A 26,859-nucleotide genomic window follows, 5' to 3' on the forward strand; every position below is an offset into this window, starting at 1 on the left:
AAGCTGTTTAAAGGCAGTCAACTTAGTGTATGTAAACTTCTGACCCACTGGAATTGTGATACAGTGAATTACAAGGGAAATAATCAGTCTGTAAACAATTGTTGGAAAAATTACTTGTGTCATGCACAAAGTAGATGTCTTAACCGACTTGCCAAAACTATAGTTTGTTAACAAGAAATTTGTGGAGTGGTTGAAACACGGGTTTTAATGATTCCAACCTAAGTGTATGTAAACTTCCGACTTCAACTGTACACACTGCATATATACACATACAGTTGAAGTCGGAAGTTTACATACACTTAGGTTGGAGTCATTAAAACTAGTTTTTCAACTACTACCCGAGGGTGTGGGAAACCAATCTGTACGATATTCATTAACATGCTCACAAGCAATTGGTACCTTGTAAAGAGACTGGATTGCTTGATAACATTTCCCATCCACCCCAGTCTTTAACAAACTATAGGATAAAGATCCCTATTTACAAAATCAAAAGCTTTCTGGAAATCAATGAAACATGCAAAAGTAGGCTTCTCTTCATGTAATCTATTTCTAATTATTGTACAGACCGAGAAGATATGATCTATACAGGCTCTGGATTTACGAAAACCATTTTGTTCTTCCACCAGAATGTTTTGGTCCTCCAAAAATGTAATTAGTCTATTGTTGATTTATAAACCGTACTTAATAAACTTATGTCTCTATAGTTCAGTGGCATTCTCGGGTCATTTATTTAAGATTTGGGAATGGGATTCACTATAGACTTATACCAAGTGGATGGCAGTATAATGTTCTCAAAACACATTTTGAGCAAATCATATAGGACGTTAATTCATATAGGGGATTGTACAAGTGTGTGTGCGTGTGTGTGTGTGTGTGTGTGTGTGTGCTAAGCTTCTGTCTCCACTCTGAAGTAGACCGAGTTATTTCACAGGAAGGTAATAAGTAACATCTTCTACACAAATAAGTCAATTTTCAGGTTTGTTGTATTGTTGTGTGGAAGCGGACTGGTGAATAGAGCAAGCTCTGAATCCATGTCCCAATGTAGGCCAGGGTCTGTGCAGGATGATACGCTTCAGAGCTAGGATTTTTTTTTTTAATGAATGTCATATGGGGGAAAGTCTATTAGAGAATTCAAAGGCGCTGCTTTTTTAAATGTTTTTCCCCCATTGAACTTTCTTTATTTTGATAGTTTATAGTTTATTCGCCGTTAATCAGCACCTCCACACAAACCATTTTTTCTGGGTGTGCGCCAGCTCATGTTTTTTAATCCCCCATTGAACCACAACAATTATACATTGTTGTGATATGTAGATGTATCCAGATGCTGCACATGACACATAGAGCTATAATAATAAGATACAGCTGCTGTGGGATATTTCCCCGGTAAAATCCTTCTATAGATCTACTTCCTCATTGTCAGAGTTGATACATGGTCATCTTTCATCTCCTTCCTCTTGGCACTCCATTGGTCATGCCTGCAGGCCAGGGTCTCTGCCTTGTTTTTATTTCACTGCATTCTGGAAACACCACCTTCCCATCTGTCAGCGCCTGCTCTATAGCATCCCCACCAGAGCACGATGAGAATCATCACACACCGGATCGCTCCTCTGCTAAAGTTCTTAGTCCGTTCTAAAGAGCCCCTTTGTCCACCGAGAGAAAGGTTGTTTTAGGGCATACAGCATTGCAGAAGTCATGCCTTGGAAATACTTTAGGAGATTCAGTTGTTTGAATACCAAAGAACCCAAACACTGGAGCATTCCTTTACCAAGCTCTTTGAGGAGGCCACATAAAAGGCCTGACCTTTCCTTTCCGGATAGATAGGTTTTATTCACACAAATACATAAATGCTGTATGTGTCACAACGGTGCACTCTGTCAGTTTACAGTAAAGGAAACGGAATTGCAGTGCAGCTTACATAAGATATGAAGAGCATAAACATGATAAGAAGCAGAAACATTTCAATGTGATTATCTACCCCATCTAGTGTCAGTTTAAAAGCCTAACTAATGATGATATTTGGCTTTTTCTGTAGTGTTTCTGTATCGCTCTCAAACTTTGCAGCTTGAGAGCAAATTTCAGGCACAGCTCCACTCGTCTGCTGCAATGGTTTCATCTGTAAGTTTTGGCAGGCCGCTGAGTACGTTGTGTAGCCAGAACCTAGAATGATCTTGACGGCCCAGCTCTGGACTCTTTCTAAGGCCTGGTTCTGTTTCTCAGTGAGGTTGAAATGCCACACGGCAACAGCATACTCCACCACAGGATGTATATATGTATGTCTCATAGACAGTTTTCAGGTCTTGGACTGCCAAACCTCCTCAGACTTTTTTGGACGATGCGTTGACATGCATGTCCCATCGAAGATCTAACTGTAACCACAAGCCTAGGACCTTGGTGGCTGGAACATTCTCAGATGCTGTCACGTACGTTTGTAGAAACGGACCAAGGCGCAGCGTGAGTAGCGTCCCACATCTTTATAAGAAAGTGAAACTTACCAAAATACAAAAACAATAAAGAATAAACGAAACGTGACGACAATGCAACTACACATAAACACAATATCCCATAACCCACAGGTGGAAAACATGCTACTTAAGTATGATCCCCAATTAGAGACAACGATTACCAGCTGCCTCTAATTGGGAATCATACACAATCACCAACATAGAAAAACAAACCTAGGACCCCACATAGAAATAATAAACTAGACTAACCCCCCAGTCACACCCTGACCTACTCTACCATAGAAAAAGCTTTCTATGGTCAGGACGTGACAGATGAGGCGGGGTAGCACAGATAATTAAACTAGTGTGTTTATAAATGCCATGGTGTGAGACTCTATGACATGTGCCTCCTCTCCAGTTGTTGGCCAGGCTCCAAGACAAAAGGCATATCCTCCTACAGTGGTTTTTCCACTGCTCTGAAAGAGCCACAGAGTTGACAAATCAGCCCATAAAACAGCCATGGTCTCCTAACTCTGGCTAGATTTACAACCACTCACGCAAGTACTGTATGCAGGCACACATACACATTTTGTAGGCAAACTTATGACACCCCCTCTGTGTTAAGAGTTTAGTTTATAGGGGCTATTTAAGCCAGCTATTGTAGCTTGTCATTCAATTCGTCATTTACTTTGTTTTCAGAGGGCAGCTCCTCTTACCTTGTAGAAAATAGATCTGTTTAATGAACTAATATACAGAGCAGATATGGAGACAAATTACAGGTTCCACAGAGAGTGGGAAAATGTTGCGTCAATCATCTACCACTCTCTGTCTAGCACCCCACTTACCTACCTCCCACCTTGTCAACTCTAGTGCTGTGTGTGTGTGTGTTCGTGTGTGTGTGTGCGTGTTCGTGTGTGTGTGTGTGTGTGTGTGCGTGTGTTCGTGTGTGTGTGTTCGTGTGTGTGTGTGTGTGTGTTCGTGTGTGTGTGTGTGTGTATGTGTGTGTGTGTGTATGTGTGTGTGTGTGTGTGTTCGTGTGTGTGTGTGTGTGTGCATGCGTGCGTGCATGTGTGACGTACCTCTGACCACCAGATTGGCGGATGCGGTGACGTTGTCCACAGGGGTCTGGGCGGTGCAGGTGTAACGTCCAGAGTGCTTCAGCTGGGTGTTCTTAATGAGCAGCTCTCCACTGGAACCGCCATTCTGAACAGGGACAACAGGACACATCCAGAGATGCAGTGTAATACCAGTAATAGTGTAACATAATTGTCTATTTCATTCTGTGCAGACACACAACCTCTTAGTTCTAGTCATTTCAGTTAGAACAGACACTTAGCTACACTATTTATGTATCACAATACAGGTATATTATTCTGGGTTGTATTTATATATCACAATACAGGTATATTATTCTGGGTTCTATTTATGTATCACAATACAGGTATATTATTCTGGGTTCTATTTATATATCACAAAACAGGTATATTATTCTGGGTTCTATTTATGTATCACAATACAGGTACATTATTCTGGATTGTATTTATGTATCACAATACAGTTATATTATTCTGGATTGTATTTATATATCACAATACAGGTAAATTATTCTGGGTTCTATTTATATATCACAATACAGGTAAATTATTCTGGGTTCTATTTATGTATCACAATACAGGTATATTATTCTGGATTGTATTTATGTATCACAATACAGGTATATTATTCTGGATTGTATTTATATATCACAATACAGGAATATTATTCTGGATTGTATTTATATATCACAATACAGGAATATTATTCTGGGTTCTATTTATGTATCACAATACAGGTATATTATTCTTGGTTCTATTTATATATCACAATACAGGTACACTATTCTGGGTTCTATTTATGTATCACAATATAGGTATATTATTCTGGGTTCTATTTATATATCACAATACAGGTATATTATTCGTCCAGAGTAATACAGCTCAGCGTTCAACACCATAGTGCCCACAAAGCTCATCACTAAGCTAAGGGCCCTGGGACTAAACACCTCCCTCCGCAACTGGATACTGGACTTCCTGACGGGCCCAACCACAGTAATTCATTGTGTAGTAATTTATTCACGGTGACGGGGCACTGGCTGAGATGTGACGTTTGGGGAACAGACAGATACTGTTTGTCCCCCTCAGTCCGTCTGTCTACATTGTTTAATCATAGGACACTAACAAAAACAGAGTGGGAACCAAAACCAAACACTTCACTCCATCTCTCGCCCCCAGGTGGTGACAGTAGTCAACAACCCATCTGCCACGCTGATCCTCAACACTGGGGCCCCTCAGGGGTGCGTGCTTAGTCACCTCCTGTACTCCCTGTTCACCCACGACTGCGTGGCCAAGCACGACTCCAACACCATTATTAAGTTTGCTGACGACACAACAGCGGTAGGCCTGATCACCGACAACGATGAGACAGCCCATAGGGAGGAGGTCAGAGACCTGCCAGTGTGGTGCCAGGACAACAACCTCTCTCTCAATGTGAGCAAGACAAACGAGCAGATCGTGGACTACAGGAAAAGGAGGGCCGAACACCACTGAAGTGGAGCAGGTCGAGAGTTTCAAGTTCGTTGGTGTCCACATCACCAACAAACTATCATGGTCCAAATACACCAAGACAGATGTGAAGAGGGCACAAGAACACCTTTTCCCCCTCAGGAGACTGAAAAGATTTGGCATGGGTCCCCAGATCCTCGAAAAGTTCTACAGCTGCACCATCGAGAGCATGCTGACCGGTTGCATCACCGCCTGGTATGGCAACTGCTCAGCATCTGACCGTAAGGCGCTACAGAGGGTAGTGCGTACGGCCCAGGACATCACTGGGGCCAAGCTTCCTGACATCCAGGAACTATATACTACCTGTGTCAGAGAAAGGCCCAAAAAAATGTAAAAGACTCCAGTCACCCAAGTCATAGACTGTTCTCTCTGCTGCAGCACGGCAAGCGCCAAGTCTAGGACCAAAATGCTCCTTAACAAGCCATAAGACTCCTTAACAAGCCAACAATGCTCCTACCCCCAAGCCATAAGACTGCTGAACAACTAATCAAATGGCCACCCGGACTATCTACATTGAACCACCCCCCCTTGTTATTGTTATGTACATTTGTTGTGTTACTTTTTGATTGATTTGATTTTTTTAACGTTAGTTTATTTAATAAACATTTTATCAATTATATTTCTTGAACTGCATTGTTGGTTAAGGGCATGTAAGTAAGCATTTCACGTTAAGGTCTACACCTGTTGTATTTGGCACATGTGACAAATAAAATTGTATTTGATTGGATTCTGGGTTTTATTTCTGTAGCACGATACAGGCATATTATTCTGGGTTTTATTTGACCATGTGGGCCATCTTTTGAAAATATTATGGCTGTTGTAAAATGTCTCGTGAGCTCCAGCTAGGCAAAAAAAAAAATCCCCTTCCCGTCTTCCAATTATCCATTAACATAGTATCTATTGTAACAAGGTGTCACGTCCTGACCAGTAAAAGGGGTTATTTGTTCTTATAGTTTGGTCAGGACGTGGCAGGGGGTATTTGTTTTATGTGGTTCAGGGTGTGTTTGTGTATGTGTTCATGTAGAGGGGGTATTTGGTTTATATGGTTCGGGGTGGTTGTTTATGTAGAGGGGTATTTGATTTATTAGTCCAGGGTTTTGGTTATTGTTCTATGTTAGTTTAGTTCTATGTTCAGTCTAGTCGTTTGTATTTCTATGTTTAGTTAATTGGTGTTGGTGACTTCAGTTGGAGGCAGCTGTCTATCGTTGCCTCTGATTGAAGGTCCTATAAATAGGTATGTGTTTTGTCATGGGATTTTGTGGGAGATTGTTGCTGTGTATAGCTTTGTGCCTTACCGGCCTGTTCTTTGTCGTCATGCTTTTTTTGTATACTTGTTTATTTTGGTTTTCCTTCTATGTCCTTAAATAAAAGATGAGTATACATTTTCCCGCTGCGTCTTGGTCTAAACTCTACGACACCCGTGACACAAGGCTACAACTGTAACGTTGGTCGTACAAAGGGGACCAAGGCGCAGCGTGTGAAGTGCTCATATTATACTTTAATGAAACACTAACAACAAAACGACCGTCAACAGTTCTGTCAGGTACAAGGAACAAAACAGAAAACAACTACCCACAAAAACAACAGGAAAAAACACCCCTACTAAATATGACCTCCAATTAGAGGCAACGAGGACCAGCTGCCTCCAATTGAAGGTCAACCCAATAAAACTCAACATAGAAATAGATAAACTAGAAACTCAAACATAGAAATAGAAAACATAGAACGAACACAAAAACACCCCCTGTCACGCCCTGACCACTCTACCATAGAAAAGAACAACTTATATTGGTCAGGACGTGACAACAACTTTCCAAATCCTGAGGGATAGAGTCCCGCTTGCCAGACTCACGTCACTACATAGGCTTTGGAAGAAACTAGGTGGGATACAGAGATCTGAACATCCAATCAGGAGAACTACAGGGAGCTGTACCAGAGGGCTATCACCCTTCTGCCTTGTTTGCCGAATATAACATGGTGCTTCTTTAGTATTCTCAACGGGAACATTGAATAGACAGAATATTTGAACACAGAAGCCTGCAGAATATCTACAGTAGCCATTCACAGTTTGTTATGTGAACTGCACTCTCACAGCACGAAGCAAACCAAGGTCAAAGAAGCACTACTTATGTCATTGACCCTTTATCCAGGCGAGTCACACTATTCTGATGCTACATAAATAAATTCAACTGGAGCATGCTGTAATTTTATGAGAGGGAAAATAAGCCGTGTACACAGCTATGCAAGGTCATCAATCGTTATATGGAGATACTACATCCTGTGGAATGACAGATGAGGAACGCTAGCTGCTGCTTACTGCTAAGGCTGCACGGGCAGAGAGTGGCTCACATCATTGATAAGGAAACTGCAGTTCAACTGATACATGCCACCAGCTGTTGCCACCAGCTGTCCATGGGTCTTTTAGTAACTGATGCTAAATGGGTATTACAGTACAGAGGTACAGTGGTAATACAGTGTTACAGAGATACGACTTATAGCAGAGTACTACAGAGCTACACCAGAGTAATACTAACTTAATATTTCAACCATACCCGGGATTTGAACTGTCAACCCTATGTTTTCTGGCACCGCCTTTCTACTCTCTTACCAGGTTGCGTTCATAGTGGGATCCCTCCCGGTCGAAGTCGATGGCGTGGGCGTCCAGGGTCCAGACGAATGTGATGTCCAGCGTGGAGTCATGTGACGCGGCACACTGCATGTGGGTACTCTCCCCCACCTTCACGTCTGCGTTGGAAGGAGCCAACGTGATCTTAGTGGCCTCTGGGGAAAATCAAATTAAAGAGGTAAGTAGTCAACTTTGCAGTATTGTGCTGAGCTTCGCTGACTACAATGTGCTGACCACAATGTGCTGACTACAATGTGGAAAGATCAGCAATGGATGTACTCTACAGTACAATTATCCGCCAAAATCCACTTTAGTTTAATATTTAAGCCTTAGGGAAATATGTGCAATTTGTCTAACACTGTAAAAATGTATTGATGTGAACTGGATGGAGTTAAGTGGTAGTGAGCATCTCTGACCAGTAGAGGACAGTGAAGGGTAAGATATGATCACAGTAAGTGCCCTTCAGGTCTACATCTTTCGCTGTAAAGCCTACTGTAAATCGGACAGTGCCGTTAGATTAACAAGAATTTAAGCTTTTAACAGATATAAGACACTTGTATGTACATAAATGTTTAATATCTATAATTTTTATGATTATTTATTTGAATTGCGCGTCCTCCAGTTTTACCGGAAGTTGTCCCGCTAGCGGGATTCAATCACCCATGTGGGTATATGCTCCTAACAACCAATGAGGAGATGGGAGAGGCGGGACTGGCAGCGCATCAAGCGTCAAAAATAGAACCAAGTTCTCATTGATGCGCGCGAGCAGTTTGGATGAATAACATGAATGTGTACATTTATTTGCAATGCTCGCGCATGCAACACGGTTCGATGTGGTCAGCATGTAGCATTTCCCATGTTGTGAGTTATTCCTTATTGGGGTTCCAATCAAAAACGCATATTTTGACCAATGGGAAATGCTAATTGTGTAGATACTCCTCCAAGAAAACCAATGATCCAAACCTCATGTCTCTATCATAATCCATTCTAAAATTATTGACTTTTTTACCCTCGTAGGATGGCCAAGATTAGGGTGACTAAGTCAATGGAGGTCAGCGGAAAAAAAATGGTCAAAAATCTGGAAAGTAGTAATGCGTCAGCTGTATGCTGTGTGAGAATTAAGGCAAACTGACAGGCTCACCGTTGAACACGTCATATTTCTAAAACAATAGAGGTAAGATAGATATCGATTTTGAGACACGTAGTATTTTCACATTAGTCTACGCTTTTCACGTTAATGCGAAATTCCTGTTATTTTTCAGAGATCTCTCCCCGAAAAACAAGCGTATCTCTGTGAAATGTCAACGGAGCGCTGAGCGTACCGCAAGCTTTTTCTTTTCAAAGCCTTTCACGTTGAATTCAGCTCGTGTCCCATTATTTGAGCTTTTTGCGACCCGCGGAAACAACTTCGCAGGTGACCACCACATCATGGAAAATCCTCAAAAGTCGCTGTGAGAAGCGCCACCGCTCTTGTCAACAGAGCTCGTTGCTTATTATGGGATGTATTAGGTTACGAAATCTGACTTTTTAGATATAATGTTAATTATATTTTAGAGAAAGAACCCACTGAATGATTCAGAACAGGAAGAATCATATTTATATTGGTAAAATGTATTATATAATATAAGGAAGTGAAATTTCATCACCAAAGCGTATTTTCTTCCACTCTGGGCAGAGTGGGTGGACAGCTTATTCCTTATGCTAATATACTGAACAAAAATATAAACGCTACATGCAACAATTTCAAAGATTTTACTGAGTTACAGTTCATATGAGGAAATCAGTCAATTGAAATAAATTCATTAGGCCCTAATCTATGGATTTCACATGACTGGGAATACAGATGCATCTGTTGGTCACAGATATCTTAAAAAAAAAAGTGGGCCTCACAATGGGCCTCATGATCTCATCACAGTATTTTTGTGAATTCAAATTGCCATCGATAAAATGCAATTGTGCTCGTTGTCCGTAGCTTATGCCTGCCCGTACCATAACCCCACTGTCACCATGGGGTACTCTGTTCACAACGTTGACATCAGCAATCCGCTCGCCCTCACAATGCCATACATGTGGTCTGCGGTTGTGAGGCCAGTTGGACATACTGCCAAATTCTCTAAAACAACGTTTGAGGTGTCTTATGGTAGAGAAATTAACATTAAATTCTCTGGTAACAGCTCTGGTGGACATTCATGCAGTCAGCATGCCAATTCACCACTCCCTCAAAACTTGAGCATCTGTGACATTGTGTTGTGTGACAAAACCGCACATTTTAGAGTGGCCTTTTATTGTCTCCGGCACAAAGTGCACCTGTGTAATGATCATGCTGTTTAATCAGCTTCTTGATGCCACACCTGTCAGGTGGATGGATCATTTTGTCAAAGGAGAAATGCTGACTCTAAGGGATGTAAACAAATTTGTGCACAACATTTAAGAGCTTTTTGTGCATGTGGAACATCTCTAGGATCTTTTATTTGAGGTCATGAAACGTGGGACCGACAATGTTGCGTTTCTATATTTGTTCAGTGTAATTCCCATAACATGTACTCAGCAATAATAATTGACAAGCCGTACAGTTAGCAGAAGCTCACAACATACTGTACATGCTTGTAATTGGAACATCTTACAAAACAAATGCGCGCTATAATATCCCATGTGCTACCTACTGCCATTGTGCAAGGCTCGTGTGTGTGTGTGCGTGTGTGTGCGTGCGTGCGCGCATTGTGTGTGTGTAGCTTGCCTGTGATGGAGAGGGAGCCTGTGCTGTTGGCCTTGCCCCGATTGTTCTCAGCAAAGCAGGTGTAACGCCCCTCGTCTGCTTCGGTCACGTTCAGAATTTCCAGACTACCATCCTCCCAGATTAACACCCTGATGATAACACACGACATGTGAGTGTTACAAAAACACAGATACAGCTACTTCATTGCAAGAGATCTGATACTGATGATTACAAAATCCGCAGAGTGTACAAAATACATAGGCAAGGGCAATACACATATGACAAGAGCAAATCCTGTAAGGCAACATTCTATTCAGCACTCATTCACATGGACAGGAAAAACCCTCCAGAACCTACATGGTAGGCAGGCAGTCATGTTGGACATCTCTGTTATTAAATAACTCCTCCATAGTGAGTTAGTGGTAGATGGTTGAGAGTGATTTGGGTAGTTTTAGAGAGACAGAGATTAGTCAGCTATAGTGATTTGGGTAGTTTGAGAGAGACAGAGATTATTCAGCTATGGCGATTTGGGTAGTTTGAAGGGGACAGAGATTATTTGGCCATGGTGATTTGGGTAGTTTGTTTCAGAGTGATTAAGGCACAGGAAGCCCCAGTGTCCGACCCCCTGTGGTGAGTGGTGGGTCTTTGTGAAGGCAGATTAGCCTTGTTTAGTGGTTGAGGAGCAGAGGGGCGGAGGGCAGGATCTTACACAGGCAGGCTCTCTCTGTCCTGTCTGATGAGCTTTAGAGCAAGCTTAATGTCAGTCAGTGGCGGAACGCAGACTACAGCACAGTACTCAATGACAAACAGAAGCATCCCCATACCCTGTTAAATGTGCAAACCTAACACTCAGGATCTTTTTGAAATGAGTAATACAAAATATCTATACATACAGTAAGACTAGACATTGTGAGGTAGCCTGGTCGTCCCTAGTATGGCATGCCAAAGAATAATAGAAAAGTTCACTACACTATAGCACAGTCAGACAAGGCTAATTTTGAGGAGACTCAAAAAGCAAAACTAATTTGATTGATAATCATGACCATTTAGATGAGGTACGACCCCAGACCTAACCAGACCCAACCCAGACGCTGACCTGGTAGAGTTGAAGAGCAGTTCAGTGCCCTTGCTCCAGGAGAACGAGGGTTTGGGAGCTGCTTTAGGTTTACACTCTATGACCACTCTGCCGTTCTTAGCTCCCAGAATCCTCCACTTCACAGGGTTGTGCTCAAACGTAGGGGCACACGCTGCATAGGGTCGCAGAGAAAACAGATTTTAGTCATTACACTAGGGTTTATTCATTAAAATGTTTCTGTTTAAAAAAAAGTATTGAAAAAAATCTGAGAGAGAAGCATGTGTGTTAGCAATTCACTTCTGTTCATGCCACATTACCATAATTAGGACGTGTTTTGGATCAAGTCACCGCTGAAAAGGGCATGCTGTCGCTTTATTGGACTATGTTATTTGTTTATATGTGTAACGTAGCCTCGATGAAAACTGACAAGGCAACTTCATGTTTTAATTTCGTCCAAATTAGTCAGCTAGTGCGGTGACCTTTAATCTCTGGACTGAGCCAATTACAATGAATCTGAGCTTTTGACTCACCAATCACTCGCAGCTCTGCGTTAGCATAGATGACTCCATGGCGATTCTCTGCTATACACTGGTACATCCCAGAGTCCTTAAACGTCAGACCACTGAACCTCAAATCACGCTTATCGTACTGCAGAAAATGAATAAATAAATATGTCACAGTTATATCCTTCAGCATTTCAATATTGCATGGTATCCAAAAATGTAATTTTACAATAAAGCATTTGGATGTTTCAATATCAACATTGAGATTTCACCACAGTAAATAACAGTGACGATTTACTGACATCTAGATTTCACTTTTGTGAAACCTCCATGTTGACGTTGAAACATCAAAACGCTTCTGAAATCTAGGAATAACGTGTACCAATTGATGCAGTGTTGAATTAAATAGCATCCCTTTAGCATTAAAATGGCTTTATTTGACTTAATGAAACCATCATTAATACATAATGAAGTATCACAGTGGCATCTGAATCCGCCCTCTTGCCTTCCCTCCTGACAGGGGTTGGTGTTTGTGACAGTTAGATATGTAACCTCTTTGGGCTGGCACCCTCAGAAACAAGAACTTTTTCCTCTCCTCATTGCATTTTAGCAGACACTCTTATCCAAAGCAACTTACAGTAGGGATTAAATACATTTCTGTACTGGTCCCCTGTGGGAATCGAACCAACAACCCTGGCGTTGCAAGCGCCATACTCTACCAACTGAGCTACACAAGACCCCTCAACTTGCCTCTCTTTCCTCATTCCTATTCTCCCTTCTCCTCTCCTCTCCTCTCCTTTCCCCTCCTCTCCACGCTGGCACCCTCTCAGAAACAACAAGAGGTACCTTCTCCTGAATCTTGACTGCCCTTGTTATGCATCCACCATAGCTAACGGAGCATTATTTAAAAGTATATACGTTTTTTTTATTTTATTTAACCTTTATTTAACTAGGCAAGTCAACAAATTCTTATTTACAATAACGGCCTACCTCGGCCAAACCCGGACGACGCTGGGCCAATTGTGCGCCGCCCTAGCACTATTGCCTGATTCACATTGCCAACCCCAACCACACCGTGCTGGCTCAGATTTTTTTGTCTTCATATGGTATTTGCCATTACGGTACCAGCAACTATGGTGGGTGATTAACCAGACCAGCTCAGCACAGCTCTGCTTGGCTCTGTTCGGCTCGGCTCAGCAGTGTGAAAAGGGCATGTGAAAGTTCTCTTACGGCATAGCTGTTCTTGAGCCATTGCACGTGGGGTTTGGGCTTGCCGCTAGCCACACAGGACATGGTGTAGTCACTACTGATGTCCTTCTCTGTACTGTTGATGGACTCCGTCCACTCCGGGAATGCTGAAACAGAGTGAGATGTTGAAAACAGGCAGTGTGAGGCCCAAATCCTAACTTGAGATCAACGCTCAACATCAGTGCATGATCTATGTGAAAATTGTACATTTATCCAGAGCAATTTACAGTAGCATATCAACAGATCGTTCACCTAGTTAGCTCAGGGATTCAAACCAGCAACCTTTTGGTTATTGGACCACTGCTCTTAATCACCAGGCTACCTGCACAACTCAAATGAGGCCCGGAAAGGTGTTAAATCATAACAATTTGCAAGTTAATGAGTTGCAACTACCAAGGTGGAGAATATATACCGTATTAGTAGCCCTACCTTCTACAAAGACGCGTGCCCTGTGCCAGTCCTTTCCTTTGGAGTTGAGGGCCTCACACTCGTACGTCCCCTCGTCCTCATACTGCACATTGTACAGGTGGAGGTGGGCCCCCGCCATGCTGACGTCGTGATTGGACGGCAGCTCTCCGTTCGTCTTCTTCCAGCGGATCTGAGGGATGGGACTGTGGAGAGTGAGGGATGAGGAAGTGAGAACAACGGCGAGGAGAGGAGCTTAGACCTATAATCCCATAGCCTTGTCATTAGAATCTATACGTACAGCTGTATTACAATAAACTATTTCATACTCTAAGTCTGAGCTAGGATAGCTAGTATAAGTGATTCTCTAATATATGTACTTGAAGCAATGCACTGGCTTTATCCATACTTACTTCCCCAGGGCGAAGCATTCTATTGTGACATTCTGTCCCACCAGTGCGTAAGTGTCTGGGAACTTGACTTTGATGTCAGCGGGGTATTTCCTGATTGGACCTGGTTGGTGGAGAAACAGGAAATAGAAACAAACTGGATGTGAGTCACCTGTTTATTCATAACGCCCCCTAGGAGGCAGAACAACTTAGACCAGCAACAAGATGTTACGTTACTTAACTCTGTGTACAGTTGGAGGCGCTTTCTTGTAAACGGTTGTGTCAGGTAGGATACGCTAGTTATGCTGTAGCACACACACACACACTTTTTCCAGCTCAGTCTGCCCTTCAGGATGAGTGTCCAATACAGTGCTAAATATGGGCCATGACACAGCCAGAGGCCCGTGTCGTGTTGTAGTAACGTAGTCATAATAAAACATATGCATGACAAAGCATGAAGTGTTGCCGGGTAAACTACTGTTCTCCCCTACAACCTTTTCAACTAGAACATGACATGCTAGCTTGCTCCCTATTATGTTTGTGCTATGGACAACTCCTTGGGTAATCGTCATGCATGTAATCGCCAAATATGACATGACCGTAGGTGTTGCCAAGAGAGTACAAACGTATCTGGGACCAGGCTAAGAACATGCTAGTTTGTGTTTTTAAATCTGCTAGGTAGGTACTAGGTAACGTTAGCATTACTCAGCAAACAAACAAGGAGGACCAACTGAGAGTACATCACAAACAAGTAATCATTTATGAACTCTTGAGGAAAGTGAGGCCTTCTCTTCATCTTTATCTCAATTATTTCTCTCCTCAAGCCTTTCCCACGTTCATAAACAACACAAGCACGAGGCTCTCTCTCAACACTTCAACTGTGATCTCAAACTCCAACTCCAGAGATGGTGACTGTCTGGGTTCTCGCCTGCTACCGACCTCTCTTTATCAATGTTCATATGTGGTTCGCTGGTCACAAGCTGGACCAACTCTACTGCCCTAAGCAAACTACAAATAGTAGGCAATCGTGTGATATCCAACACCTTGATAATGATCTCACATACTGTATGCTGCCCATCTTCACTGAACAGATTCATATCTACCAAACAAAAAAGTGGGCAATTGTGTGATTACTGAAATAGTCCAGTAACGACAGCTTTATTATAGGTCATGGTGCGTGCATACTATTAGATACGATGGGACAGGAATCTTTGCTGAATAGATTCCTACCTCAACATATAGGACAGTTAAGACAGGAACTGAAAAACAGGAACTAACGTTCAGCCAGGGGGACGAGGGGGATGAACTTGCTGAAGACGCTCTTGGCGATGGACGCACTGGAGACGAAGCAGGAGTAGTTGCCACTGTCTGATGAATCCACCTGGTGAGAGACGTAAACAATTCAGGTAAACATATTTGATCTTATGTCCTGTATTATGTAACCCATGTTTGTACCTGCGTGTTTTTATGTGAACATCTTTATGCTGTAAATTCAGCCTTTCTTCAGTTTATATAAACTGTGAGCATCGCTCAATAAAGTTCAAACGCTGTGTCAGAAATGGCAACCTATTCCCATGATAGTGCACTACCTTAGACCAGATAGGGTGTAAAAAAAACTACGGTAGGGTGAAATGATAGGGTGTCATTGCAGACAGTCGAAGACACATTCTGAAATCCACCTTAGAGATGTAGAGGTTCCCTGTAGTCTGGGAGACAAAGCGACGTTTATCCAGCGTGATGAAGATAGGGAACTCATTCAGAATCCAGCGGAATGACAGCTCGTCTATGGAGAAAAGACACACAACCCTCAACCTGGCGATCAAGCCTGAATCTGTCAGTCAAAGACAGAGGAGATGGGGGAGCGGCGGAGTGCCAGGATGGAGCCGAGCCAGGAGAAAGGCTGAGGAGTTGGCTCTTTTCTTCTTATACTATTTTCAAACCACACTATCATGCTGACCCAAACCACACTATCATGCTGACCCAAACGGTACTTTAAAATGAAAGCGAACAACGGAAGCATTTGATGCTTTAATATCAAACTGTTCATCATGACGCTATGAAAAGAGTTGAAAAGGACAAGTATCACTGAGGAACTGTAATTAAGTAGCCGCGGCAGCAGCTGAAATATATGTACGTTACCATCATTTCACAGAATGGTTTTGTTGTATAATTTGCATAACAATGACTATGCATGTCTGCTGTACAGAATTCTAGTGGAGCTCCCGGTTGATACCAAATAGGTTTGTTTAACGAAGATGAATAATTAAGAAATATACAAATAAAGGAGACCAAAATTGGGCCAAGACACACGCCCGACTCGGAGAGGAAAACCTGAACAGATTAGTGTAAAGTACCTTTGATGAAGAATACAAAGCTACTGTATGAAATTACATTTAAAAAAGCATTCAAAACAGCTTATTTTGCCTCACACATCCCTACACTGAGACTATAAGTGTAAAACTAAGCTCAGGGCTACAGCGTGAGGATATAGCCTACAATATGTCAGAACAGAAGCAGCCTCATGAAGGAGTACTGCCAGTCACCAGCAGGGGGCACACTTTCATTGATTTTCACTGTTTTGACTATCTGAGTCATAGCATACTGTTGGATTTAATACTGGAATAGAGACACATGTAATTCGTGCAATGCTACAGACCATAGAGTTAACCTAGCACCATAGAGTTAACCTAGCACCATAGCGTTAACCTAGCACCATAGTGTTAACCTAGCACCATAGTGTTAAACTAGCACCATAGTGCTAACCTAGCACCATAGCATTCATCCCCAGCCATCACACTTTGTCTTAAGATGTCTCGACACATCTTGAGACATTAAGTCAAGATGTCTTGAGACAATTTAATCAAGATATATATATATATATATCTTTTCAAGACATCTTAAGACATTTTACGATACATTTTGAAGACACGTCTTAAGACAAAATCTGTGTGTAGTATTAGTTTTAGCTGGAGAAATAGCCTAGCATCAGAGAATTAGCTGCAGCTGTTAGCCTAGCTAGCACTTACGTGGGTAGTGTGGAGGAGGAGCGCAGAGCAGGACTGCCCCCTGGCCCTCCTTCACGTGCACCGCCTCTCTTTCCTCAGACGAGAAGAAGTCCAGGTCTGGAGGAGAGAGTGTGAGTGAGTGAGTGAGTGAGTGAGTGAGTGAGTGAGTGAGTGAGTGTGAGACAGAGAGAAAGAGAGAGAAAGGGGGGCAAGCAAGAGAGAGAGAGAGAGAGAGAGCGAGAGAGAGGGGGGGAAAGAGGGAGAGAGAGTGATGGGGGAGGAGGCGAGAGAAGAGGAAGACAGAGTGTTCAGATTCATTAACAAGCCTGGAGAATCCACTGTAATGCCTCCCTCACCTCATTTACGTAATAACACTTTTCCTCCAATACTCTTAAACCCTGTAACCTCCTAGCTCAAAACCATTTTAAAACCAGAACCTGCATTACTTTAGCTAGCAGGCTTATAATTTGCAACTGTCCTATTTCAAAGGGAGGGAACTAACTATTGAGTCTGCAGAAGTGATTCCGTCTCGTGCCACAGTCTATGAAGTTTGACCATTCAAATGTCATTTCCAAAGTTGTTATAATGTGGCGCTGCTGCCTCCCTCCCGAGTCCCTATCACAGCTCTACTAATATAGGCATGAAAGTGTAGCCCCTGTTCATAAAACGTCCCTCCGTCCTTCCTGCCTATGATAATGTGTTACGCAAAAAACTAACGGTGGATCAGATCACGCCCCGGTGTCCCATCCACTCACATCCAAACTGGACGCCAGCCTCTCGGCTGACCACGGTGCCGTAGTCGTTGGTGGCCACACAGGAGTAGTTCCCAACGTGTTTGTTCTTGATGGGGTTAGAGATGACCAGGTCGCCCCCGACCAGGGTGTAATGGTTGTCACCATCCAGGTCTATGTTCTGGCTGTTCAACCTCCACCTGTAGAAGAAGATCAAGTTCATTTTAAACATATATCACAATGCATTTTTCCACATTTGAAGAATTGCACGGCGAATGAGGCCTGGATGTTTTAAAGTCCTTTAAAGCCATGTATTAGGACCTCCAGACTTGGCCCTGTGCAGGACATCATGCTGGGGAGAGACAGAGAGATGGGGGGGACATACAGCACACACAGCGTGTGGTATTTAAGGGGGTGAGCAGAGAGGAGAGCAGAGCATATGTTACTGGTATGTGGCAGGTGGGTTGGCTCGTGCTCGACAGCTCATGGTGATTTTGGCCTCGGGCGACTCCTCGGGGTAGATGGTTTCGACCGGCTGATCCTCAAACACTGGCCCGTAACCTGTAGCATCGTCTGAGAGGAAAGAGACACACATACAGACAAATAGGTTGAATGAATCAGGAACTAGTAGGTCAGATAGGAACAATCCTGTCCACCTGTCTGTTTCAGTTCCGTTTCTTTCGCTTAGTGCCTAACGACTGAGACACGGGTCTCGGGATAAGACGTGTGAGTAAGTGATGTGAATTTTGAGTTGATTTTCTTTCACGGAGAAAACATTGGTTATTGATTAACTGCATTCTTGCAGTGCTTGAACAACATGGTGTAAAGTCTTTCCATTCCCAGCAACCTGGCTCCTACTGTACCCATGGTATTTCTTAGTACTGTAGTATCTTCTGACGTCAGGTGGCTAACCTACTATACGCAGAGCCATCTCCCATTGGTTCAATTATTGTCGGAAGCTAATACCAAATCTTAAATGGGAAATGAACATTTAACCCAAAACCCTTTCAGATGCCACCCATCATCCTCAGAGATGACAAGACAAGCAGTTAGCGGGCTAAACACAGAGATCTCTTTGATGGAAATGCCTTGCGTCATTCGACCTGCCTTTAAACCGGTGTCGGCACACATTGATAACGAGATCTCGTGCGTGCGCGAGCACACACACAATCTAAACATACGCGCCACGCATGCCTGCACGCACGCGCACACACACACACACACACACACTTGGATAATTAGATCCAATTAGTCATTAAAAAACACACGCATCACAGAGCTCCCATGAATAAGAGAAACACAATGCAAGACAAGACAATGAATAACCAATGAGGCAAAATGTTCCTGAGATGCTGATTATTCTCTCAGATCGTGACTGTCCATTCAGGTGTGTGTGTGTGATCTCGCTCTCTGAGCACATCTGTCACCTCTATGCCACTGTCACTGTCACTGCACACACACACACACACACACACACACACACACACACATCCTGCACTTATCTCATCTGCCTACATAGGCAAGCAATGCCTCTAAAGATTCAGTGAAGATTCATTCCCCTAGAAAATCTAAGAATTACACGCGAACTGCCACCCAGGACAAAGGGTTCATATTCTCACAATATCCTGACAGAAAAAAGACGTATGTCTTTGAGCGCTGAATACTGATTGGCTGAAAGCTGTGGTATATCAGACAGTAGACCACGAATATGACAAAAAAAAAACGACTTGTTTACTGCTCTAATTACGTTGATAACCAGTTTATAATAGCAATAAGGCACCAGGGGGTTGTGGTATATGGTCAATATACCACTGCTAAGGGCTGGATCTAGGCACTCCGAGTTGCTTCGTGCATAACAACGGTATATTGGCCATATACCACAAACCCCTGAGGTGCCTTATTTGCTACTATAGTCTTCATTCTCAGTGAGAGAGATATAGAGAGAGAGACAATGAGGGAGAGCGAGGGAGAGAAAGAGAGAGAGACAGAGAATGAGAACGAGAGAGAGGTTGAAACTTGGACTTCAGAAAATATGATTTTATCAGATACTTCAGAGAATGTACGAAAGCAATAGCAATGGACAGGAATGAAGCTCACACACTCCAACACAAGGACAATGTGTAAGTGCTTGACACCGTCATAGCTTGATGGCCTAGTTCCAACCATTTGGAATGACTGCTGCTTGAGAGAAAGAGAGAGAATTACATATGCTGTGCCATAAGTAGGGCACGAAGGCACGTTAAGTGAGAAACAGTGTTCAGGGAAGAAGAGAGGAGAAAAGGAGAAGAGCAGTGAGCGTATGGAAGAGAGCTGAAATGGACACAGAGGCCTGTCTGGCCCAGTGAAAGGAATGCTAGTCATCGTAAAGTCGTGTGTGTGTGTGTGTGTGTGTGTGTTCACCACTTCTTGACTGTACCATGTGAAGTGACAGATGGTAGAGAGGAGTGTTAAACAGACCCCATAAAGCCCACAGCCTGCAGATACCAGGGACCTTGATGCTCTCACATCTGTATTAATGCTCTCTCCCTTTCCCTCTCACATGAATTTTTCTCTCCTCTCTCACTAGTTCTCATTGCTTCTTGATGCCTCTCTCTCTTCCTCGACCGTCTCGCTGCTCTGCCTCTATCGCTCTCTCAACGAAAAAAACATCAATGGCCTCTTTCTTTCTTTCTCGCTCTCTCTTTCCCTGGCTCAAACACGGACTGTTTCTCTCTGTCATCTCTCTGTTCCCTACTTCTTGTACACCTCTCTCTCCCTCTCACAGTCCCTCTCGAAAGACTTCCATATTGTCCTCTGTCTTTCTCTCTCTCCTCTCGTTCTGTGTGTCTCTCAGTGTCTCAGACACATTCTCTCTCCCTGTATTAATCCCCCTCTCTGTCTCATCTTCTGGCATGACTTGGCTGTGGTAGCAATGGCTGGGTGACTCCGTTAAAGAGGTGTAAAGCTTTTTGGGGTATGCAATCATGTCCTCAGCAGTCAATGGACAAACACACTGACACACACACACACACACACACACACACACCCACCCTATTCTCTCCTGGGCTGTGAAGGGAAGAGCCATCCTCTGGACTATTACCAGACAACAGGACTCGATTCAACAACACTGTCTGGCCTATACTGGAACAATACCAACACAAACCTGCTCTCTCCTGATCCAGGATCCTGGTCTCGTCTGAAGCTTTTCTTTTCCTCCTTTCATTCTTACTTTCCTTCCTGGCATCAGAGCCTCTAATGAAATGACACATCTATTATTCATCAGTTAGGTATATATTAGGCAACATTTTCGCCAGCAGGAATTTGGATACTTATTTAAGCATTATAATAATGTGGAGAACTGTGACAGTGCACGATGCCTTGTATCTCACACAATTGTCTCCCAGCCTGTAGGGAAACTCGATAATGATTTTGTTTTACGATGGATATGTGAGCTATATAGTGTTGCACACATTTAGGCATACGATGATATTATTTGTAAATGTAATTAATAAATAATACAGACATAACTAGTCGAGCACCAAGCTCCACTAGTTAACTCCTAGAAAGTTGTTTATCTGGGAGTCTATTTGTTTGTTTGTGTGTTTGTTTGATTACATGAAGAAATTGGTTGTTGTCCAAGTGGGACAGCGAACATATGTGCTGTATCCCGAAGGCATCTCCACTGCAGCATTCTGTGGGTGTGTTCACCATGCCAGGTCTGTGAGTGAAACATGGCTAGAGCTTTGTTGCTAGCCAAATCCTCACTGTGAAAGTGTTATTGTAGAGCGCATTGGGTGTCACTGCATCCCAAAGAATACGTTAATATGAATACTATTCAGTACTAGAGATGCGCATGGTCGTTACTGTATGGTGCATGTGTACAGAGAGAGGGAGAGAGAGAGAGTGGTTGAAGTGTTTCCATTTAGGCAAATTGGGCATTAGTAAATTGGTGACAGCCTGTATGCCTTTCCACCTATCTGCTTCATGTCTCAGTTAGGCTGCGAACGCCAACATGGATAGAATACAATAATTGAATACTATTTGCCATATTCTAATAATTCCACATGTGCCAATGTATCGCCACGGTCCGTGCCATAGTAAAATTTGCACTGTAGATATGAAATAATTTTCGACCAGAAAAGCAAGGTGAAGCAATTCAGGCATTCTTGAAAGTCAGGACAATCCTTGTCCTGCAAATGTTGTTTTAGATTTTTCAAGGAGTAGGCATGTATAATTATAACAATGTTGAGTGGAGCATTATAGTTATGCCTAAGTGATACCATCGCATACCCCGCGTACCTTCAAAAATGATTTGGCAATCATTTATTCGAAAAACACAATTTGCATCATCATTTGTCACAATAAAGACAGTCAGACACAATAAAAATGCACCTCTGTCGAACGGATACACATTTAGTCGATCTTTATTACATTTATCCTATATCTGCTGTTTCCATCACACATTTCGTAATGATTTCTGTCGATTAAACCTGGGTCAATGGAAACCTGTCTACTGTAGGCCCTAGATCGTGCAGCGTGCTATGCATGCATTCGCACAGCGCCACACAGAGTGCAGATAACATAAATATGTCCTCGGGTTTACATAGATGCAGGGGCCTTAATCTTGCACATCTCTGCTGCTACATTCGCAGACGCACTTACAAAGAAGGCAGACTGGTCCTTTATTCTTGCACACCTGCTGTGACATCCACAAAAGCATACCCAATTTGATCGCCCACGGTCGATACGCCACTTATCATCCATGAGAGAGAGAGAACGGGAGAGGCTGTGACAAGAGAGAGAGATCGAGAGAGAGCGAGCGAGAGAGCGAGAGAGTAAGAGCGAGAGAGAGTGAGAGAGTAAGAGTGAGAGAGAGAGAGCGAGCGAGCGAGAGAGATCAAGAGAGAGCGAGCGAGAGAGAGAGAGAGTAAGAGCGAGAGAGAGTGAGAGAGAGAGCGAGCGAGCGAGAGAGAGTAAGAGCGAGAGAGAGTGAGAGCGAGCGAGCGAGAGAGAGAGAGTAAGAGCGAGAGAGAGTGAGAGAGTAAGAGCGAGAGAGAGTGAGAGCGAGCGAGAGAGAGTAAGAGCGAGAGAGAGTGAGAGAGAGAGCGAGCGAGAGAGAGAGAGTAAGAGTGAGAGAGAGAGATAATGTCTAGGAGAGAATAAAAACGCACCCTGCGTGCATTGTCACAATATGTTCTCCTCTAACAAAATCATTTCAATTTACCCTTCACTGACTGTCACTGGTTGGTTAGTGAGGGGAATATGGTGGTGGGTGAGGGGAATATATAAATAGTGCCATCTATGCATATCCTGTACACTATGACAGCACACAGTAAATTAACCATTGCAGGTCCCTGACCTTGTCTGTAGATAATCAGGAGGCCTCCCATGTTTCTGTGACAAGGAGTCACCTTAGTGTGTGTTACGTTTTCCAAATGCACAACAAACGTGACTAGAGTTAATGGAAATGCTTCCTACAGCTCAACAGTTAATCATTTGTGTTGTTTCTATAAAGATCTGTATTATTATCTATGCGTTTTATCCAAACGGAAGCCGTGAAACCAACATATTTCCACATAATCTGTCAATTCTAGTTATTCACCCATTTTATTTTCTCCATAAAGGAAGAAAATAAAAATAATAATGTTTTTTTATTTGTATTATTGTTACAGAAAATCTATAATACATTACAATAATGTAAGATGCTCTTTCTTCGTGGCCAACCTCTGCTTAATTAACTTTCATTTTCTCAATTACAAATTGATGAACCTGATGAACTCTCGGACGTTCAAAAACATCCCGCATTCCATCTATAATAGCATAATACATCTAGATAACCGTATTATTACAAGTCCCGTCGCTGCTCCCATGGCAACATAATGCCAGACAAATAAACCATTTCCTAAAGGTCCTCATCCTCGTCGTAATGTCAGGATATTTAACCAGATCATCACATGCATCATCATCATCATCTGCTGACAGCGGAAGGATCCCCAGAATGGACACGGTAAACGTTAACCTTGACCCCCAGACAACGTTTCATTAGGCTCTGTCCTTTACCAGCCAACAACGATGAGAGGGGAACTTCCAGGCAGAGTCCCAAATGGCACCCTATAACCTTTACAGGGCCCTGGTCAAAAGTAGTGCACTATATAGGGAAGAGGGTGCCATTTTGGACGCGCTCTCGGTCAGTGCCAGTTTGTTAACTCACGCTGACAGGCCGATAACGTTCTAAAGTGTTTCAACCACCACCACCCTGTGGGTCGATGCGAGGCCAGAACTGGGGACTAGGGAGTATTGAGGCCCAATGGCCTTGACATACTTCCATTGTTTGTGGGCTACATTATATGAGACAGACATACTTCCATTGTATTTTTTGCTACAAGTATAAAAAATAAAAAAAATACATTGGAAGATCCTGGAGTGATGGTTTGTGTACTAGTTTGTCAGAGCACAGAATACTAAGATTAAGCAGGGACACAAGTCTTTCCAAGTCATTGAAGATAGATGCAGTAGGAAGCATATGTCATGCTAATAACCTAGTTAGCGCTTACAAAAGTTTGTTCTGTCCCTCTTTTAACACCTGCCAGCTACACTCTCATGTCTTATTGGCTGCAGAAGTGACCAAACAAACTGTCAATGATTTAAGTTTGCTGGAACAAACATAGCTGTGTTCTAATCTAGTGGACGAGGGACACACAGGTAATGGTGTGTTTTAAAATGGAAAAGAGCTGTCTAATAACGTCCCAAAGAAGTACAAGTCAACTGCAGGTCAAATATCAATGCGATGGAAAGTGTTTTGGCCACGGCCTCGGACTTGGAGTTGCCTGACAACTGACGCCTTGCTAATATCGATGCCGTACAGCCAAACTTGCAGTGATGAACTTTTGCTGAAATAAACCATCCCCATCTGAGTGGACGAGGGAAGTGTAAAGCTGTGGCATGTCTTCGAATGGAATAGAGCGGTCTAAAAACGTCCGGAAACAGTCAAAAGGTCTAAAAACAGACAAACGAGTCAACTGCAGGCCATAAAAAGGACAGCAAAGATCAATCAGAATTTTCTCCGACTCTCCATCTTCCTGGACTTGGGTTAAGTGTCTAACAAAATGCTCTTTGAGAGCAGCTTGCCTGTGATGCCTTTGGAGGCCCTCAATGAATCATGAAGGACTTTCCATAGGGCCTCAAGGCCTTAAGGCCATTTTCAGTAGGGTAAGCACGTTTTGCAATGGGACATGAAAATGAGTTTTCCTGTTTCAGTACGTTTTCTTCGGTTACGTTCAGCATGGAGAAAACAAGGTAACACTTAATTTGAAGGGGGCCTTATTACAGTGTAATTACATATGTAATTACACCGTAACAAGTATTGTAATTAATCGTAATAATTCATAGTTACACTGTAATAGCAAGATGTTACTGGTGGTAATTGCAGTCTGTAATTACAGAGGTGTAACAATGAATGCTTGTTACGACGCTCGTTACAAACGTAAAAGTTCACGATGCCATCCCAACTACCATATTTCAGCCTGCACAAATCACGTGATAGGTGTCAGCCGATTGAAAACTTACCACCTCATTCACGCAACTCTGCAATAAAGAGCTCTGCAGTCTGATATGGCAAAAACGGGTTCACTTCAAATAATACTTTTAATGATGCATTTGACAATGGGCCAATTACTTTAACCATCAATAACATTTTTACACGTTAATAAACAGTTATGGTTAAAATTGTGAGATAGTAATTAGTGTTTGTTTCTGTCTCATTGCAAAACATGTTGAATGGAATGAAATTAGCTGTATACAGTAGCTGCACATTTTCCTCTCTGCCCCACGGCAATATATGTACAATTGCAAGAAATTACCTTTAAAAATTGGGAATTCTCTCAGCCTCATTGACAAATGTGTAGAATAGCATTGGATTAGCTATAACACCGTACATTTTTTTCTCTGCCCCATGGTAATATGAGTAGAATTGCAGAACATTTGCTTGAAACAGCAACATTTTCTCTCAGCGTCATGTCAAAATGTGTAAAATAGCATGAGATTAGCTACAGTATATTAGCTAGATTTCTTTGGTAGACCTTGCTCAGAACTTGCAGAACTTGCCCCCCGCAAAAAAACTTTGGACACCACTGATTCACAGGTAGGTAATTAGAGCCTATTGAGCCACACAGCGCATCTGTCCACAAGAGATCACAACCTTGTGATAGTTATTACTTAATGGATGCAGCTGAGGAGAAACTAAGCTGTCAGTCTGTCTGGTGAGACGGAAGTCTGCCACATATAACGTCTGAGGTGTCGTCTGAGGTGATACGTCTGAAGTGCTTCCAGTTCTGTCTTTCACATGAATTGTTGATGTAGATATGTATTAGTTCACTCATAGATTCACTAAATGAATTGGGGTCTGGTGTGTCATGCTCACTGTACACATGCTAATAACCAGCGGGGGGGCGGGGGGGGGGGATCCCCTCCAAACATGGTTTCTAGTAACTCTTGTCAGATTTTTAAGTAGGCTACTTACTGAGCAATCTGCATATTGCTGTGTGTGTTTCTGGATTCTGCTTGGATTTGGTGACATTGCAACATTTCCTCATTATTCCAAACTGATAACACACACACACACACACACACACACCACTTTATCCACACACAACAGATTATCCAGAACAAGTCTTACCTCCGTAGAAACCAGGTTCCCCTCCGAAGACAGATGTATCTGGAAGAGAGTCAAGAGAGACGGGGAGACAAGGCAGGTCAGCATGTTCATTTAGAAAATCCATTACAGATCCTCCATCTTTTTGCATATTGGAGAAAGCAAACGAATAACAATCTCTCCAGTGCCATTGCTGAAAGCTCCTCCACCATGCACCTGTCTGGTTAAAAGCCTCCTCTCCTACCCAGCCTCCCGACACAAGCTTCCCCAAGCGGGTGTGATTCCCAAGCTACTCCCATGGCTTGCTGCACTGCTTGGCCCCCACCTTTCGGTCCGCTCCCGACTACCCAACCTGGCACAAGTACCCCCACCACTTGCCCATTCTCACCCGAGCTTCGGTCACCGCTCCAGCACACACTTACATGCGCACACATACATTACACCCGCACACATGTTTCCAAAAATCTGAGGGGGCACAAAGTACATGCGGA

The 26,859-nt window shown here is 42.9% G+C and overlaps 1 protein-coding gene across 3 annotated transcripts in view; it reads right to left on the bottom strand.

The window, feature by feature from the left end:
- LOC115152366 (contactin-1a) overlaps positions 1 to 26,859 on the bottom strand; it is a 126,021-nt gene that overhangs the window by 20,557 nt on the left and 78,605 nt on the right. For all 3 annotated transcript variants that reach the window (XM_029697159.1, XM_029697158.1, XM_029697161.1), the window contains exons 3-16: positions 26,393 to 26,431; positions 18,186 to 18,312; positions 17,764 to 17,939; positions 17,030 to 17,125; positions 15,683 to 15,786; positions 15,282 to 15,384; positions 14,028 to 14,127; positions 13,639 to 13,820; positions 13,192 to 13,316; positions 11,989 to 12,106; positions 11,480 to 11,630; positions 10,405 to 10,532; positions 7,650 to 7,822; positions 3,521 to 3,644 (exon numbers count right to left, since the gene is read on the bottom strand). In XM_029697159.1, the coding sequence (XP_029553019.1) occupies positions 3,521 to 3,644; positions 7,650 to 7,822; positions 10,405 to 10,532; positions 11,480 to 11,630; positions 11,989 to 12,106; positions 13,192 to 13,316; positions 13,639 to 13,820; positions 14,028 to 14,127; positions 15,282 to 15,384; positions 15,683 to 15,786; positions 17,030 to 17,125; positions 17,764 to 17,939; positions 18,186 to 18,312; positions 26,393 to 26,431 (1,746 nt within the window). The remainder of the gene's footprint in view (positions 1 to 3,520; positions 3,645 to 7,649; positions 7,823 to 10,404; positions 10,533 to 11,479; positions 11,631 to 11,988; positions 12,107 to 13,191; positions 13,317 to 13,638; positions 13,821 to 14,027; positions 14,128 to 15,281; positions 15,385 to 15,682; positions 15,787 to 17,029; positions 17,126 to 17,763; positions 17,940 to 18,185; positions 18,313 to 26,392; positions 26,432 to 26,859) is intronic.

This window comes from Salmo trutta, chromosome 17, assembly GCF_901001165.1.
Source record: "Salmo trutta chromosome 17, fSalTru1.1, whole genome shotgun sequence".
Taxonomy (NCBI): Eukaryota; Metazoa; Chordata; class Actinopteri; order Salmoniformes; family Salmonidae; genus Salmo; species Salmo trutta.